Source organism: Oncorhynchus gorbuscha, linkage group LG06, assembly GCF_021184085.1.
Source record: "Oncorhynchus gorbuscha isolate QuinsamMale2020 ecotype Even-year linkage group LG06, OgorEven_v1.0, whole genome shotgun sequence".
NCBI classification, from domain to species: domain Eukaryota; kingdom Metazoa; phylum Chordata; class Actinopteri; order Salmoniformes; family Salmonidae; genus Oncorhynchus; species Oncorhynchus gorbuscha.
In genome coordinates, this window is record NC_060178.1 from 47278192 (window position 1) to 47294962 (window position 16771).

The 16771-nt window shown below is 47.6% G+C and overlaps 1 protein-coding gene across 1 annotated transcript in view; it reads left to right on the top strand.

Moving 5' to 3' along the window:
* The window catches only part of LOC124038693 (putative tyrosine-protein phosphatase auxilin), a 70917-nt gene that overhangs the window by 49732 nt on the left and 4414 nt on the right, over window positions 1-16771 (top strand). Inside the window, exons 9-18 of the mRNA XM_046354779.1 lie at window positions 6698-6777; window positions 7094-7287; window positions 10219-10245; window positions 10675-11043; window positions 13679-13834; window positions 14235-14333; window positions 14614-14751; window positions 14918-15265; window positions 15485-15633; window positions 15980-16156. Of these exons, the coding sequence (XP_046210735.1) occupies window positions 6698-6777; window positions 7094-7287; window positions 10219-10245; window positions 10675-11043; window positions 13679-13834; window positions 14235-14333; window positions 14614-14751; window positions 14918-15265; window positions 15485-15633; window positions 15980-16156 (1737 nt within the window). The remainder of the gene's footprint in view (window positions 1-6697; window positions 6778-7093; window positions 7288-10218; window positions 10246-10674; window positions 11044-13678; window positions 13835-14234; window positions 14334-14613; window positions 14752-14917; window positions 15266-15484; window positions 15634-15979; window positions 16157-16771) is intronic.

Sequence of the window (16771 nt, forward strand, 5' to 3'; positions counted from 1 at the left end):
TTTTTCAAAAGCCTGTCTTTTTGGTTTGTTCCTTGTTTTGTCTTCTATTGAGTCTTGCAGTTTTCTCTTGATTCTTTTTGATGTACTTCACTCTAAAAAACCATTTAAATCTCAATATATACAGGAGCTCATTTTTCAGCAGCTGCTCAATTTAGGTTGGGTTGAATGGGATGGTGGTTTTGGTTGGGTTGAATGGGTGGTGGGTGGTGGTTTTGGTTGCATTGAATGGGGATGGTGGTTTTGGTTGGGTTGAATGGGGATGGTGGTTTTGGTTGGGTTGAATGGGTGGGTGGGTGGGTGGTGGTTTTGGTTGGGTTGAATGGGTGGGTGGGTGGGTGGTGGTTTTGGTTGGGTTGAATGGGGATGGTGGTTTTGGTTGGGTTGAATGGGTGGTGGGTGGTGGTTTTGGTTGGGTTGAATGGGGATGGTGGTTTTGGTTTGGTTGAATGGGTGGGTGGGTGGTGGTTTTGGTTGGGTTGAATGGGGATGGTGGTTTTGGTTGGGTTGAATGGGTGGTGGGTGGTGGTTTTAGTTGGGTTGAATGGGGATGGTGGTTTTGGTTGGGTTGAATGGGGGTGGTGGTTTTGGTTGGGTTGAATGGGTGGGTGGTGGTTTTGGTTGGGTTGAATGGGGATGGTGGTTTTGGTTGGGTTGAATGGGGGTGGTGGTTTTGGTTGGGTTACATTTACATTTACATTTAAGTCATTTAGCAGACGCTCTTATCCAGAGCGACTTACAAATTGGTGCATTCACCTTATGACATCCAGTGGAACAACCACTTTACAATAGTGCATCTAAATATTTTAAGGGGGGGAAGGGGGGTGAGAAGGATTACTTTATCCTATCCTAGGTATTCCTTAAAGAGGTGGGGTTTCAGGTGTCTCCGGAAGGTGGTGATTGACTCCGCTGTCCTGGCGTCGTGAGGGAGTTTGTTCCACCATTGGGGAGCCAGAGCAGCGAACAGTTTTGACTGAGCTGAGCGGGAACTGTACTTCCTCAGTGGTAGGGAGGCGAGCAGGCCAGAGGTGGATGAACGCAGTGCCCTTATTTGGGTGTAGGGCCTGATCAGAGCCTGGAGGTACTGAGGTGCCGTTCCCCTCACAGCTCCGTAGGCAAGCACCATGGTCTTGTAGCGGATGCGAGCTTCAACTGGAAGCCAGTGGAGAGAGCGGAGGAGCGGGGTGACGTGAGAGAACTTGGGAAGGTTGAACACTAGACGGGCTGCGGCGTTCTGGATGAGTTGTAGGGGTTTAATGGCACAGGCAGGGAGCCCAGCCAACAGCGAGTTGCAGTAATCCAGACGGGAGATGACAAGTGCCTGGATTAGGACCTGCGCCGCTTCCTGTGTGAGGCAGGGTCGTACTCTGCGGATGTTGTAGAGCATGAACCTACAGGAACGGGCCACCGCCTTGATGTTAGTTGAGAACGACAGTTTGTTGTCCAGGATCACGCCAAGGTTCTTAGCGCTCTGGGAGGAGGACACAATGGAGTTGTCAACCGTGATGGCGAGATCATGGAACGGGCAGTCCTTCCCCGGGAGGAAGAGCAGCTCCGTCTTGCCGAAGTTCAGCTTGAGGTGGTGATCCGTCATCCACACTGATATGTCTGCCAGACATGCAGAGATGCGATTCGCCACCTGGTCATCAGAAGGGGGAAAGGAGAAGATTAATTGTGTGTCGTCTGCATAGCAATGATAGGAGAGACCATGTGAGGTTATGACAGAGCCAAGTGACTTGGTGTATAGTGAGAATAGGAGAGGGCCTAGAACAGAGCCCTGGGGGACACCAGTGGTGAGAGCGCGTGGTGAGGAGACAGATTCTCGCCACGCCACCTGGTAGGAGCGACCTGTCAGGTAGGACGCAATCCAAGCGTGGGCCGCGCCGGAGATGCCCAACTCGGAGAGGGTGGAGAGGAGAATCTGATGGTTCACAGTATCGAAGGCAGCCGATAGGTCTAGAAGGATGAGAGCAGAGGAGAGAGAGTTAGCTTTAGCGGTGCGGAGCGCCTCCGTGATACAGAGAAGAGCAGTCTCAGTTGAATGACTAGTCTTGAAACCTGACTGATTTGGATCAAGAAGGTCATTCTGAGAGAGATAGCGGGAGAGCTGACCAAGGACGGCACGTTCAAGAGTTTTGGAGAGAAAAGAAAGAAGGGATACTGGTCTGTAGTTGTTGACATCGGAGGGATCGAGTGTAGGTTTTTTCAGAAGGGGTGCAACTCTCGCTCTCTTGAAGACGGAAGGGACGTAGCCAGCGGTCAGGGATAAGTTGATGAGCGAGGTGAGGTAAGGGAGAAGGTCTCCGGAAATGGTCTGGAGAAGAGAGGAGGGGATAGGGTCGAGCGGGCAGGTTGTTGGGCGGCCGCCCGTCACAAGACGCGAGATTTCATCTGGAGAGAGAGGGGAGAAAGAGGTCAGAGCACAGGGTAGGGCAGTGTGAGCAGAACCAGCGGTGTTGTTTGACTTAGCAAACGAGGATCGGATGTCGTCGATCTTCTTTTCAAAATGGTTGACGAAGTCATCTGCAGAGAGGGAGGAGGGGGGAGGGGGAGGAGGATTCAGGAGGGAGGAGAATGTGGCAAAGAGCTTCCTAGGGTTAGAGGCAGATGCTTGGAATTTAGAGTGGTAGAAAGTGGCTTTAGCAGCAGAGACAGAGGAGGAAAATGTAGAGAGGAGGGAGTGTAAGGATGCCAGGTCCGCAGGGAGGCGAGTTTTCCTCCATTTCCGCTCGGCCTTCCGGAGCCCTGTTCTGTGAGCTCGCATTGAGTCGTCAAGCCACGGAGCGGGAGGGGAGGACCGAGCCGGCCTGGAAGATAGGGGACATAGAGAGTCAAAGGATGCAGAAAGGGAGGAGAGGAGGGTTGAGGAGGCAGAATCAGGAGATAGGTTGGAGAAGGTTTGAGCAGAGGGAAGAGATGATAGGATGGAAGAGGAGAGAGTAGCGGGGGAGAGAGAGCGAAGGTTGGGACGGCGCGATACCATCCGAGTAGGGGCAGTGTGGGAAGTGTTGGATGAGAGCGAGAGGGAAAAGGATACAAGGTAGTGGTCGGAGACTTGGAGGGGAGTTGCAATGAGGTTAGTGGAAGAACAGCATCTAGTAAAGATGAGGTCGAGCGTATTGCCTGCCTTGTGAGTAGGGGGGTAAGGTGAGAGGGTGAGGTCAAAAGAGGAGAGGAGTGGAAAGAAGGAGGCAGAGAGGAATGAGTCAAAGGTAGACGTGGGGAGGTTAAAGTCGCCCAGAACTGTGAGAGGTGAGCCGTCCTCAGGAAAGGAGCTTATCAAGGCATCAAGCTCATTGATGAATTCTCCGAGGGGACCTGGAGGGCGATAAATGATAAGGATGTTAAGCTTGAAAGGGCTGGTAACTGTGACAGCATGAAATTCAAAGGAGGCGATAGACAGATGGGTAAGGGGAGAAAGAGAGAATGACCACATGGGAGAGATAAGGATCCCTATGCCACCACCCCGCTGACCAGAAGCTCTCGGGGTGTGCGAGAACACGTGGGCGGACGAAGAGAGAGCAGTAGGAGTAGCAGTGTTATCTGTGGTGATCCATGTTTCTGTCAGTGCCAAGAAGTCGAGGGACTGGAGGGAGGCATAGGCTGAGATGAACTCTGCTTTGTTGGCTGCAGATCGGCAGTTCCAGAGGCTACCGGAGACCTGGAACTCCACGTGGGTCGTGCGCGCTGGGACCACCAGATTAGGGTGGCAGCGGCCACGCGGTGTGGAGCGTTTGTATGGTCTGTGCAGAGAGGAGAGAACAGGGATAGACAGACACATAGTTGACAGGCTACAGAAGAGGCTACGCTAATGCAAGGAGATTGAATGACAAGTGGACTACACGTCTCGAATGTTCAGAAAGTTAAGCTTACGTAGCAAGAATCTTATTGACTAAAATTATTAAAAATGATACAGTACTGCTGAAGTAGGCTAGCTGGCAGTGGCTGCGTTGTTGACTTTGTAGGCTAGCTGACAGTGGCTGCGTTGTTGACACTACACTAATCAAGTCGTTCCGTTGAGTGTAGTAGTTTCTACAGTGCTGCTATTCGGGGCTAGCTGGCTAGCTAGCACTGTTGATTACGTTATGTTGCGTTAAAAGAACGACAATAGCTGGCTAGCTAACCTAGAAAATCGCTCTAGACTACACAATTATCTTTGATACACAGACGGCTATGTAGCTAGCTATGTAGCTAGCTACGATCAAACAAATCAAACCGTTGTGCTGTAATGAAATGAAATGAAAAATGTGATACTACCTGTGGAGCGAAGCGGAATGCGACCGGGTTGTTGAGTGCGGAAGTTCTATTCAGTAGACGTTGGCTAGCTGTTGGCTAGCTAGCAGTGTCTCCTACGTTAAGGACGACAAATAGCTGGCTAGCTAACCTCGGTAAATTAAGATAATCACTCTAAGACTACACGCTCTAAACTACACAATTATCTTGGATACGAAGACAGCAAAGACAACTATGTAGCTAGCTAACACTACACTAATCAAGTCGTTCAGTTGAGTGTAATAGTTTCTACAGTGCTGCTATTCGGTAGACGGTGGACGTTTGCTAGCTGGCTAGCTGCTGGGCAGATAGCAGTGTAGACTACGTTAGGACGACGAAATACGAAGTTGCAATAGAAGTGCTGACTGTTTCACTTTGTTGTCCTCTTTCTTTTCCTTTTTCTTCTGTCCTTCTTTTGTCCTTATTTTGTCTTCCTTTCTTCTGTTAACTAGATATTTTTTGTTGTTATTCTTTGTAAGCTAGCTAGCTTCTTCCAGGAGAGAATGGGGATGGTGGTTTGGGTTGGGTTGAATGGGAGTGGTGGTTTGGGTTGGGTTGAATGGGGATGGTGGTTTTGGTTGGGTTGAATGGGGATGGTGGTTTGGGTTGGGTTGAATGGGGATGGTGGTTTTGGTTGGGTTGAATAGGGATGGTGGTTTGGGTTGGGTTGAATAGGGATGGTGGTTTGGGTTGGGTTGAATGGGGATGGTGGTTTGGGTTGGGTTGAATGGGGATGGTGGTTTGGGTTGGGTTGAATGGGGATGGTGGCTTCGGGGGAGGGTGGGGGGTTGAGGATGATGGTTTTGGTTGGGTTGAATGGGGATAGTGGCTTCGGGGGAGGGTGGGGGGTTGGGGAGTGGAGGGGAGGGGAGGTTTTTCGGGGGGACTGTGGGGTGATCTTGGATGGTTGGTAGCCTGGCGGTGGGGGCTTGGGCTGGTGGACAAGAGGTCACTGGTTCGGTTCCTCAATTCGACTGGGTGGGGGATCTGTCCTTGTGCCCTTGGGCGGGGTGCTTGACCCTGGTTGCTCCTGTGGGTCGCTCTGGATGGGAAAAATGACTTGTGTCATGCACAAAGTAGATGTCTCAACTGACTTGCCAAAACTATAGTTTGTTAACAAGAAATTTGTGGAGTGGTTGAAAAGCAAGTTTTAATGACTCCAACCTAAGTGTATGTAAACTTCCTATTTCAACTGTGTACACATATACACTGCCTTTGGAAAGTATTCAGACCCCTTGACTTTTTCCACACTTTGTTACGTTACAGCCTTATCTAAAATGGATGAAATAAATAAAAATCCTCTCTACACACAATAGCAAATTATGACAAATATACAAATAAAACATAAATACCTCATTAACATAATTATTCAGACTCTTTGCTATGAGACTAAATTGAGCTCAGATGCATCCTGTTTCCATTGATCATCCTTGAGATATTTCTACAACTTGATTGGAGACCACCTGTGGTAAATTCAATTGACTGGACATCATTTGAAAAGGCACACAGCTGTCTATATAAGGTCCCACAGTTGACAGTGCATGTCAGAGCCATAAGGTTGAAGGAATTGTCCATAGAGTTCTCAGACAGGACTGTGTCAAGGCACCGATCTGGGGAAGGGTAACAAAACATTTCTAAGCACACGGCCAAGACAATGCAGGAGTGGCTTCGGGTCAAGTCTCTGAATGTCCTTGAGTGGTCCAGCCAGAGCCTGGACTTGAACCCGATCTAACATCTCTGGAGAGACCTAAAAATAGCTGTGCATCGACGCTCCCCATCCAACCTGACAGAGCTTGAGGATCTGCAGAGAAGAATGGGAGAAACTCCCCAAATACAGGTGTGCCAAGCTTGTAGTGTCATCCCTGAGAAGACTCAAGGCTGTAATCGCCGCCAAAGGTCCTTAAAACAAAATACAGGGTCTGAATATTTATGTAAATGTGATATTTCAGGATTTTATTTATAATACATTTGCAAACATTTCTAAAAATCTGTTTTTGTCATTATGGGGTATTGTGTATAGATTAAAGGGGAGGGGGGAACAATTTACTCAATTTCAGAATAAGGCTGTAACGTAACAACATTTGGAAAAAGTCAAGGGGTTTGAATGCTTTCCTAAGGCACTGTATATTTATATATGAACAGACTGACACTCACAGATGATGATATGCTATACTATGGGAGTTTCTGTGAGCTCTGAGACCATATCCTGATACATTGGCCTTTACAGACCGAGATTACGCTCCGGAAGATACTGCCACACGCTGACACGTTGACACACAAGGACGGATTACCATCTAATCGGACAGATTGTGTGCCCTGAAGGAACATAAACAAAGCACTAATGCGTTCAGACTCAATTAAGAAGTCTCCACAGGAAGAATTCCACTTCCTGACTCTAACTATGTTATTTGCTGGTTGGTATTTGCAGGTGTCCAACACCCAGATACTCCAGATCCAGTTCCACACAGGCTTCATCGCTCCAGGGACAAGCGTGTTAAAGTTTACAAAGTGAGCGACTCTCTCCTCTGTCGTCTGTACATGTGAATATTAATATGTGAAATACTTGATATTGGTTTCAAATGTCAGCATATGTCATGATATGGACATGGCTCTTGCTTGAAACAGTGAACGAAGAACTAACTAACTCTCTATCTTGACACACACACACACACACACACACACACACACACACACACACACACACACACACACACACACACACACACACACACACACACACACACACACACACACACACACACACACACACACACACACACACACACACACACACACACACACACACACACACCTACCTCTCTAGGCCGGAACTGGATGCGTGTGACTCTCCAGAGAAGTACCCGCAACTGTTCCATGTGTTGGTGGACATTGAGGTGGAGGGTACAGACAAGCAGAAGGACCTGACCCCTCCCTGGGAACAGTTCCCTAATAAAGACCTGATCCCCAACGTACTGTTCTCATGTCACCAAGAGCACCAGGACGCCCTCGCCATCGCAGGTAGGGTAGAGGGGTGGACAACACGCAGACACACAGGCAGAGGTGCATAGGACAGTTGGACGCACACATATAGTGGCAGTCACAGATACACTGTGTGAGTCCAGATGGAAACACACACACACACACACACACACAGGCAAAGATGTTCAGACAGATACACACACCAGGGTTTTCGTTAGCCTGCAATTGCCGGCTTTTGGCCGATCCAAAAAATGTAAATCCTCCAGAGATGTTAGTTCGGGTTCAAGTCCGGGCTCTGGCTGGGCCAGAGGACATTCAGAGACTTATCCCGAAGCCACTCCTGCATTGTCTTGGCTGTGTGTCGTTGTCCTGTTGGAAGGTGAACCTTCGCCCCAGTCTGAGGTCCTGAGCGTTCTGGAGAAGGTTTTCATCAAGTATCTTTCTGTACTTTGTTTCGTTCATATTTCCCTCGATCCTGACTAGTCTCCCAGTCCTTACCACTGAAAAACATCCCCACAGCATGATGCTGAGACCACCATGCTTTACCGTAGAGATGGTACCAGGTTTCCTCCAGACGTGACGCTTGGCATTCAGGCCAAAAACTTCCATCTTGGTTTCATCAGACCAGAGAATCTTGTTTCTCATGGTCTGAGAGTCCTTTTGGTGCCTTTTGGCAAACTCCAAGCGCGCTGTGATGTGCCTTTTACTGCGGAGTGTCTTCCGTCTGGCCACTTTACTATAATGGCCTGATGGGTGGAGTGCTGCAGAGATGGTTGTCCTTCTGGAAGGTTCTCCCATTTCCACAGATGAAATCTGGAACTCAGTCAGAGTGACCATCGGGTTCTTGGTCACCTCCCTGACCAAGGCCCTTCTCCCCTGATTGCTCATTTTGGGCGGGCGTCCAGCTCTAGGAACAGTCTTGGTGGTTCCATACTTCCATTTAGGAATGATGGGATGCCACTGTGTTCTTTTTTTTTGTACCCTTCCCCAGATTTGTGCCTTGACACAATCCTTGCTCGGAGATCTACGCACAATTCCTTTAACCTCATTGCTTGGTTTTTGCTCTGACATGCACTGTCAACTGTGGGACTTTATATAGACAGGTGTGTGCCTTTCCAAATCATGTCCAATCAAGCTCAATTTCGAGTCTCATAGCAAAGGGTCTGAAAACTTAGGTAAATTAAGGTATTTCTAATGTTACTTTTTTATAAATGTGCAAAAATGTCTAAAAAACTTTTTTCGCGTTGTAATTATGGGGTATTGTGGGTAGATTGATGAGGAAAAACAATTTTCTAATACATTTTAGAATAAGGCTGTAACTTAGCAAAATGTGGAAAAAGTGAAGGGGTCTGAATACTTTCCAAATGCACTGTATCTTCCCCTTCTTGCTCAAAATGTTTAATTATACTCAAGACACATTAACTTCACATATTTAAGATGCTTACCGCTGACAGCCGCAACTCAATAACTAGCTAGGCATATTGCCAAGCGCGCTGCCCAAATTGCGGGTTTCCCAAATGGGCATAGGCCTATGAGCTTGTGGTCTGAAACAATCCACAGCAGTTTTCTTTTATCAGAAGCTGATGATCCTCAATTCCTCTGTGGTTAAATCTCTGCTTTCTGAAGTATTTTCCCTTTGCTTCCCTATTGGAGCCACTATGCCATTTCTCTCCTGTTGTATTGATTTTCATAATCAACTTTCTTTCGTTGTCCAGGAGCCAAAGGCACAATCCTAGTCATATTAGCAACCCATCCTAGTTGTTGCATCTTTAGGTTCCCCCTCTTTCCAAGTTTCTAACAGAGATTTTCATCTCTGTCACGTACAGTGTGGAACCGCCATAAGGTGCACAGTATAGAATGGTGTTCTCCCAGGTGCACTGTTTTAGAATGGTGTTTTCCCAGGTGCACTGTTTAGAATGGTGTTCTCCCAGGTGCACTGTTTAGAATGGTGTTCTCCCAGGTGCACTGTTTTAGAATGGTGTTTTCCCAGGTGCACTGTTTAGAATGGTGTTCTCCCAGGTGCACTGTTTAGAATGGTGTTCTCCCAGGTGCACTGTTTAGAATGGTGTTCTCCCAGGTGCACTGTTTTAGAATGGTGTTCTCCCAGGTGTACTGTTTAGAATGGTGTTCTCCCAGGTGTACTGTTTAGAATGGTGTTCTCCCAGGTGCACTGTTTAGAATGGTGTTTTCCCAGGTGCACTGTTTAGAATGGTGTTTTCCCAGGTGCACTGTTTAGAATGGTGTTTTCCCAGGTGCACTGTTTAGAATGGTGTTCTCCCAGGTGCACTGTTTAGAATGGTGTTTTCCCAGGTGCACTGTTTAGAATGGTGTTTTCCCAGGTGGTCTGTTTAGAATGGTGTTTTCCCAGGTGGTCTGTTTAGAATGGTGTTTTCCCAGGTGCGCTGTTTAGAATGGTGTTCTCCCAGGTGCACTGTATAGAATGGGGTTTTCCCGGAAATTATATTTTGGAAAATGTTTTATTGGTTGCTTCATTACAGGAGTTGCGAGTTTTGTTAAGATGAATTACCACAAACTAAATGTGATTTCTACCAGTCTGAGCACCGTGGGTAGACAATAATGGGTTATACACCCAGTCTGAGCACCGTGGGTAGACACTAATGGGTTATACACCCAATGCATATGGATCCGGGACATTTCTCAAATGGGCGGTGAATTTGAATCTTCCCGATCACGTTGTCTAAAGGAAACCCTGACACGCACGCATGCAAACATACAGCATACACATACAACCTGACACAGACGGGCACGGCATTGATACAGGCGCTGACACAGAGGTACGTACACACAGAGGCCTGTAGATACTGTGCGCTCCAAGACGCACACTCGCAAATGGAAACTATGCACGCTGACACAGATAGCTAAACATAGGCAGACACTCATATGGCCACCGCTAACTGAGAGCTGCCGTTCTTTCTCAACCTAACATTGGTTTCATTCTCTCCTTCCAAGATGAGATGGAGGGACTGGACTTGGAGGGTAAGGTCTAGAGTAGAGGAGACCACAAAACACTCTCACTAAAAAAGGTGTTATCTAGAACCTAAAAGGGTTCTTCTCCAGCTGTCCCCGTAGGAGAACCCTTTAAAAAAAACGTTTTGGTTCCAGGTAGAACCCTTTTGAGTTGAATGTAGAACCCTTTCCAGAGAGGAAAGAGATACTATTGTAGAGATGCTAGCTATTGTAGTTATAGGAAATCAGCTCCCCTGGGTGAAGTTAGATAAGCTTTGCCACTCTGCTGTGGTGGCTAGCAATATGCATACCTATAGCAAAGTTATAGTTCCTGTTCTCCTGTAGAATACTTTGTGGGAAGCAAACCCATGTGTTATTAAAGGAAGACCACGTTTTCCTGATGTGACCTACCTCTTATATCTCTCCCCCTCCCCTCTCTCCGCCCTCTGACCTGTGCAGAGCCAAGCCGGTCCCACAGTGGTTCAGACAGTCGCCCTCACGGGGAGGACAGTGAGCCGTCTGATGATGAGATGCTGTCCCTGTCCAGCCAGCAGAGCAATGCTAGCGGAGAGCGACACGGAGGGGCTCAGGCTGGCCCCAGGGGCCCCAAGAGACCAGAGCAGCCTCAGGCCCTCGCCACTGCTCCTCCTCCCCCCAGAAGAAATGGACCTCCTGGGCCTGGATGGGGCTGCTGTGAACCCCCCCTGCCCCAAACCCCAGCCCCCCACCACCAACACCACCACGGACCTCCTGGGGGATCTGTTTGGAGCCTCCCCCCAGCCCCCGCCTGGGAGTGGAACCGCCTCGGCCCAGTCCACCCCCCCAGAAAATAGCCCCTCCCTCCACCTCCCCTTGCCCCTCCCCAGGTACTTAGTCAATGGGTATTATAACATACAGTTGAAGCCGGAAGTTTACATACACTTAGGTTGGAGTCATTAAAACTTGTTTTTCAACCACTTCACCATTTTCTTGTTAATAACAAACTATAGTTTTGGCAAGTTGGTTAGGACATCTACTTTGTGTATGACACAAGTCATTTTTCCAACAATTGTTTACAGACAGATTATTTCACTTATAATTCACTGTATCACAATTCCTGTGGGTTAGACGTTTACATACACTAAGTTGACTGTGCCTTAAAACATCTTGGAAAATTCCAGAAAAAGGATGTCATGGCTTTAGAAGCTTCTGATAGGCTAATTGACATAATTTGAGTCAATTGGAGGTGTACCTGTGGATGTATTTCAAGGCCTACCTTCAAACTCAGTGCCTCTTTGCTTGACATCATGGGAAAATCAAAAGAAATCAGCCAAGACCTCAGAAAAGAAACTGTAGACCTCCACAAGTCTGGTTCATCCTTGGGAGCAATTTTCAAATGCCTGAAGGTACCACGTTCATCTGTACAAACAATAGCACGCAAGTATAAACACCATGGGACCACGCAGCCATCATCCCGCTCAGGAAGGAGACGTGTTTTGTCTCCTAGAGATGAACGTACTTTTGATGCGAAAAGTGCAAATCAATCCCAGAATAACATCAAAGTATCATGTAAAGATGCTGGAGGAAACAGGTACAAAAGTATCTATATCCACAGTAAAACGAGTCCTATATCGACATAATCTAAAAAGCCGCTCAGCAAGGAAGAAGCCACTGCTCCAAAACAGCTATAAGAAAATCCAGACTATGGTTTGCAACTGCACATTTGACAAAGATTGTACTTTTTGGAGAAATGTCCACTAGTTTGATGAAACAAAAATATGAATTTGAATTTTTGCCGATAATGTCCATCGTTATGTTTGGAAGAAAAATTGGGAGGCTTGCAAGCCAAAGAACACCATCCCAACCGTGAAGCACAGGGGTGGCAGCATCATGTTGTGGGGGTGCTTTGCTGCAGGAGGGACTGGTGCACTTCACAAAATAGATGGCTTCATGAGGAAGGAAAAGGATGTGGATATATATCTCAAGACATCAGTCAGGAAGTTGAAGCTTGGTTGCAAATGGGTCTTCCAAATGGACAATGACCCCAAGCACACTTCCAAAGTTGGGGCAAAATGGCTTAAGGACAACAAGTCAAGTTATTGGAGTGGCCATAACAAAGCCCTGACCTCAACCCTACAGAAAATGTGTGGACAGAACTGAAAAAGCATGTGTGAGCAAAGAGGCCTACAAATCTGACTCAGTTACACCAGCTCTGTCAGGGGGAATGGGCCAAAATTCACCAAACTTGTTGTGGAAGGCTACCCGAAACATTTGACCCAAGTTAAACAATTTAAAGGCAATGCTACCAGATAATAATTGAGTGTATGTAAACTTCTGACCCACTGGGAATATGATGAAATAAATACAAGCTGAAATAAATAATTCTCTCTACTATTATTCTGACATTTCACATTCTTAAAATAAAGAGGTGATCCTGACTGACCTAAGATGGGGAATTTTTACTAGGATTAAATGTCAAGAATGGTGAAAAACTGAGTTAAAATGTATTTGGCTTACGTGTATGTAAACTTCCGACTTCAACTGTCCATAGTTGCTGATCAACTCAATTCAAATCAAATCCAATTGTATTTGTCACCTGCGCTGAATAAAACAGGTGTAGACCTTACCGTGAAATCCTTACTTACAGGCCTTTAACCAACAATGCAGATTTTTTTAAAAGATATTAAGAAAATAATATAAAATAAAGTAAGGAAAAATGTAACACAACAAAATAATAATAACGAGGCTGTATACAGGGGGTACCGGTACAGGTTAGTTGAGGTAATGTGTACATGTCGTGTAGGTAAAGGGTAAATAACAAGTAGCAGCAGTGCAAAAAAGGGGTTTATACAAATAGTCCCTTTTTTAACTGCTTAGCAATTTTATGGCTTACGGGTAGATGCTGTTAAGGAGCCTTTTGAACCTAGACTTGGTGCTCCGGTACCACTTGCTGTGTGGTAGCAGAGATAGTCTATGACTAGGGTGGCTATTGTCTTTGACAATTTTTAGGGTTTTCCTCTGACACCGCCTGGTATAGAGGTCCTGGATGGCAGAAAGCTTGGCCGCAGTGATGTACTGGGCCGTAAGCGCTACCCTCTGCAGCACCTTACGGTCGGATGCTGAGCAGTTTCCATACTAAGTGGCGTTGCAACCAGTCAGGATGCTCTCGATGGTGCAGCTGTAGAACCTTTTGTGGATCTGAGGACCCATGCCAAATCTGTCTCATCGTTGTCAGTGATCAGGCCTACCACCGCTGTGCCGTCGGCAAACTTAATGATGATGGTGTTCGAGTTGTGGGTGACCACGCAGGGAATTCAAGTTTATTCGTCTGTTTATTTTATTTTCTCACAGATGTGTACAAAGATTAACACACTATCTGTTTCCTATGCCATCCAGAAATAAATGCCAGTCCAAGATAAATAAAATGTATTGAATTGAATCGAATAGTAAAGTATGGTTTATGCTTTTCTCTCTGCCCACCCAGCATTCGACCCATTTGGGGCGGGTCCGATGCCCAAGCCCCAGGAGCTGATGGGTTCCTTCCGGGGTCCAGCAGGTAACCTTGGTAACCGGGGGCTGCCTGCCCCCCTCCTGCATGCAGCTCGCTCTCCGTCCCCCACTATGCAGAACACTGGCAAGGGTGATGGCATGACTACACTGCATCTGTAGAGGCACCATCTATCCACTAACATTTCTCACTATCCACTATTCACTTCTTTACACTGGTACTCTGTTGCTTTAGCCAAACGTTTGTGTTGGGTAATGTACTGCTGCATATGCATGCACATAATGTGTGTTGATCAATGGGAATTTAAGCTGCAGGTTTTGAGGGAGATCTGAATGGAATGGCTATTGTATGGTTACAGTGATTGCTGTTGGTATTGGTATGGTTCCACTCTTAGTTGGGTAGCCTAACAGCAATGGTAATAATGTGGTTATGGTATGGTTATATGTCTGTTTGTGATGGTAGCATGACCTCATCTCTTTCCTCCGATTGTCTGTTAGGCGTGTCTGTCACTGATGTTTCTGTGCTCTGATAGGACGGAGCTCCCCAGTCCCGCCCACCACCCCTGTGGTCACCATTCAGCAGCCTCCCAACGCCATGGGAGGATGGGACTGGAACAAGTCTGCAGCTCCAGGTAAGCTCTGCTGATGTGCCACATTTACGGACGACGTCTGCAGAGGCACTGGTCTGAGAACATAGGAACTACCATCTGCCACACACAACAGAGAGCTATGGCATGCTATCGATCATCCAGCGTACTGTGCCAAAATAAGCAAGCAAGCATGTGTTCACGTCAGAAGGCTCCCTACTTAATTGCGCCCTCTACTGGTGCTCACGAGAATCACATTCATAGAACGACAGTGCCCACTGTATTGTACAGTATTTCAACTGTGTTGTTGTGAATTCTGTGTTAGGAGGGGGTTTTGGTATGGGCAGTAGGTCAGCCAGCACCAGCCCTACCGGATCAGTCCACAGCACCCCCACACACCAGGTCAAACCCAAGACCCTGGACCCATTCGCTGATATTGGAAACCTGGGGGGCAGTCTGGGAGGTCAGTGAAGGCTTCCAATACTGTACTAACAGAGGCTATAAAAGATGTCATGTCATGATACGTTATGTTATGCTCGTTGTGTTATGCCAGTTATTTTATAGATAGATAACTTCATTCTCTGTGTTGAACTTTCTCTGAACATTCCTCCTTATATCTCGGTCTATAGGAGGCTCTGGCTTCTCCAGTAAGCCTACCACCCCTACAGGCACCACCCCTGCCTTCCCACCCATGGGCTCCCCTTCACGGCCTCCTCCCTCGCCCCAGCACGGTGGGGGCTGGCAGGCTAACACAGGCTTCCCCTCGTGGCAGCCCGGTGGGGGCGGTGGTGGAGGGCAGGCAGGGTGGCAGCCCCAACCCCAGGGTCAGGGTGGCCCACCCTCCCAGCCCAAACCCAGCCCCAGCCACTCCATGCCGCACACCTCCCCCTCCAACAGACCCAACTACAACATCAGTTTCTCTGCCATGGGAGGAGGGGCTGCTCCCAATGCAGCCGGGAAACCACAGCCCAACATGGGTGAGTCAATGGGAGACTGGGAGGCTGGTTGTAATCATACTGGGATGGATAGACTGTTGTTTTCCACCCAAAATAACTTGTGTTGCTCTTGATTAATGGACAAATGTGCCACTTGAAACTGACCTGTATGCGTGTGATTTGTGCTGGTAGTCATTCATCATAAGACTGCATATTGTTTTGTAAGCGGGATGAGAGAAGATGTTACATTCTCCCTCCCAGGTACCAAGCCCAAAGTTGCAACGGCTAACTTCGATGACCTGCTGTCTGGCCAAGGTTTTGCTGGAGCCAAAAAGAAGGAAGGTCCCAGGACAATAGCAGAGATGAGGAAGGAGGAGATGGCTAAAGAGATGGACCCCGAGAAACTCAAGGTAGTCTTACAGTGGCCAATCACTAGCCTTGGACCAAGAGTTGGCGAGTTCCGTGAAGATACAGTAGGACTACAGGGGGGGAAAGGGAGTCAAATGTTGGTCCTCTGTAGCTTAGTTGGTAGAGCATGGCGCTTACAACGCCAGGATCGTGGGTTCGCTTCCCAGGACCACCCACATGTAAAATGTATGCATGCATCACTGTTAAGTTGATGTACATAAACATGTCATGTATTATTAGAGTCTATTTAGACAGCCAGAGAAAAAGAAGCTGAGGATTTGGAAGATCTTTGTTGTATCGGTGGGTCTCCTGTTTATCTGACCTTGGCTTTCCCCTCTCTACCCCCAGATTCTGGACTGGATCGAGGGGAAGGAGCGTAACATCCGGGCCCTGCTGTCCACCATGCACACGGTGCTCTGGGAGGGGGAGACCCGCTGGAAGCCTGTAGGCATGGCTGACCTGGTGACCCCAGAGCAGGTCAAGAAGGTTTACCGCAAAGCCGTGCTGGTGGTCCATCCAGACAAGGTGAGATGGAAGGGAGAGGTTTACATTGTAACACACACGTACGCAAGCAAGCGCACACGCATTCACACGTTTCCACGCTTTCCGGTGGGAACAAGACGAGTAACTACTATTCCCCATAGTAGAAAGATTGACTTATTCTGTGTTTGAAGAGGCTGATGCAACAGATAAGAACCTTTATCTTAAAATGTTGATAAGCTAAACTCAGCAAAAAAAGAAAGGTCCTCACTGTCAACTGTGTTTATTTTCACCAAACTTAACATGTGTAAATACTTGTATGAACATAACAAGATTCAACAACTGAGACACAGTGAACAGGTTCCACAGACATGTGACTAACAGAAATGGAATAATGTGTCCCTGAACAAAGGAGGGGTCAAAATCAAAAGTAACAGTCAGTATCTGGTGTGGCCACCAGCTGTATTAAGTACTGCACTGCATCTCCTCCTCATGGACTGCACCAGCTATGCCAGTTCTTGCTGTGAGATGTTACCCCACTTTTCCACCAAGACACCTGCAAGTTCCCGGGCATATCTGGGGGGAATGGCCCTAGCCCTCACCCACCGATCCAACAGGTCCCAGACGTGCTCAATGGGATTGAGATCCAGGCTCTTCGCT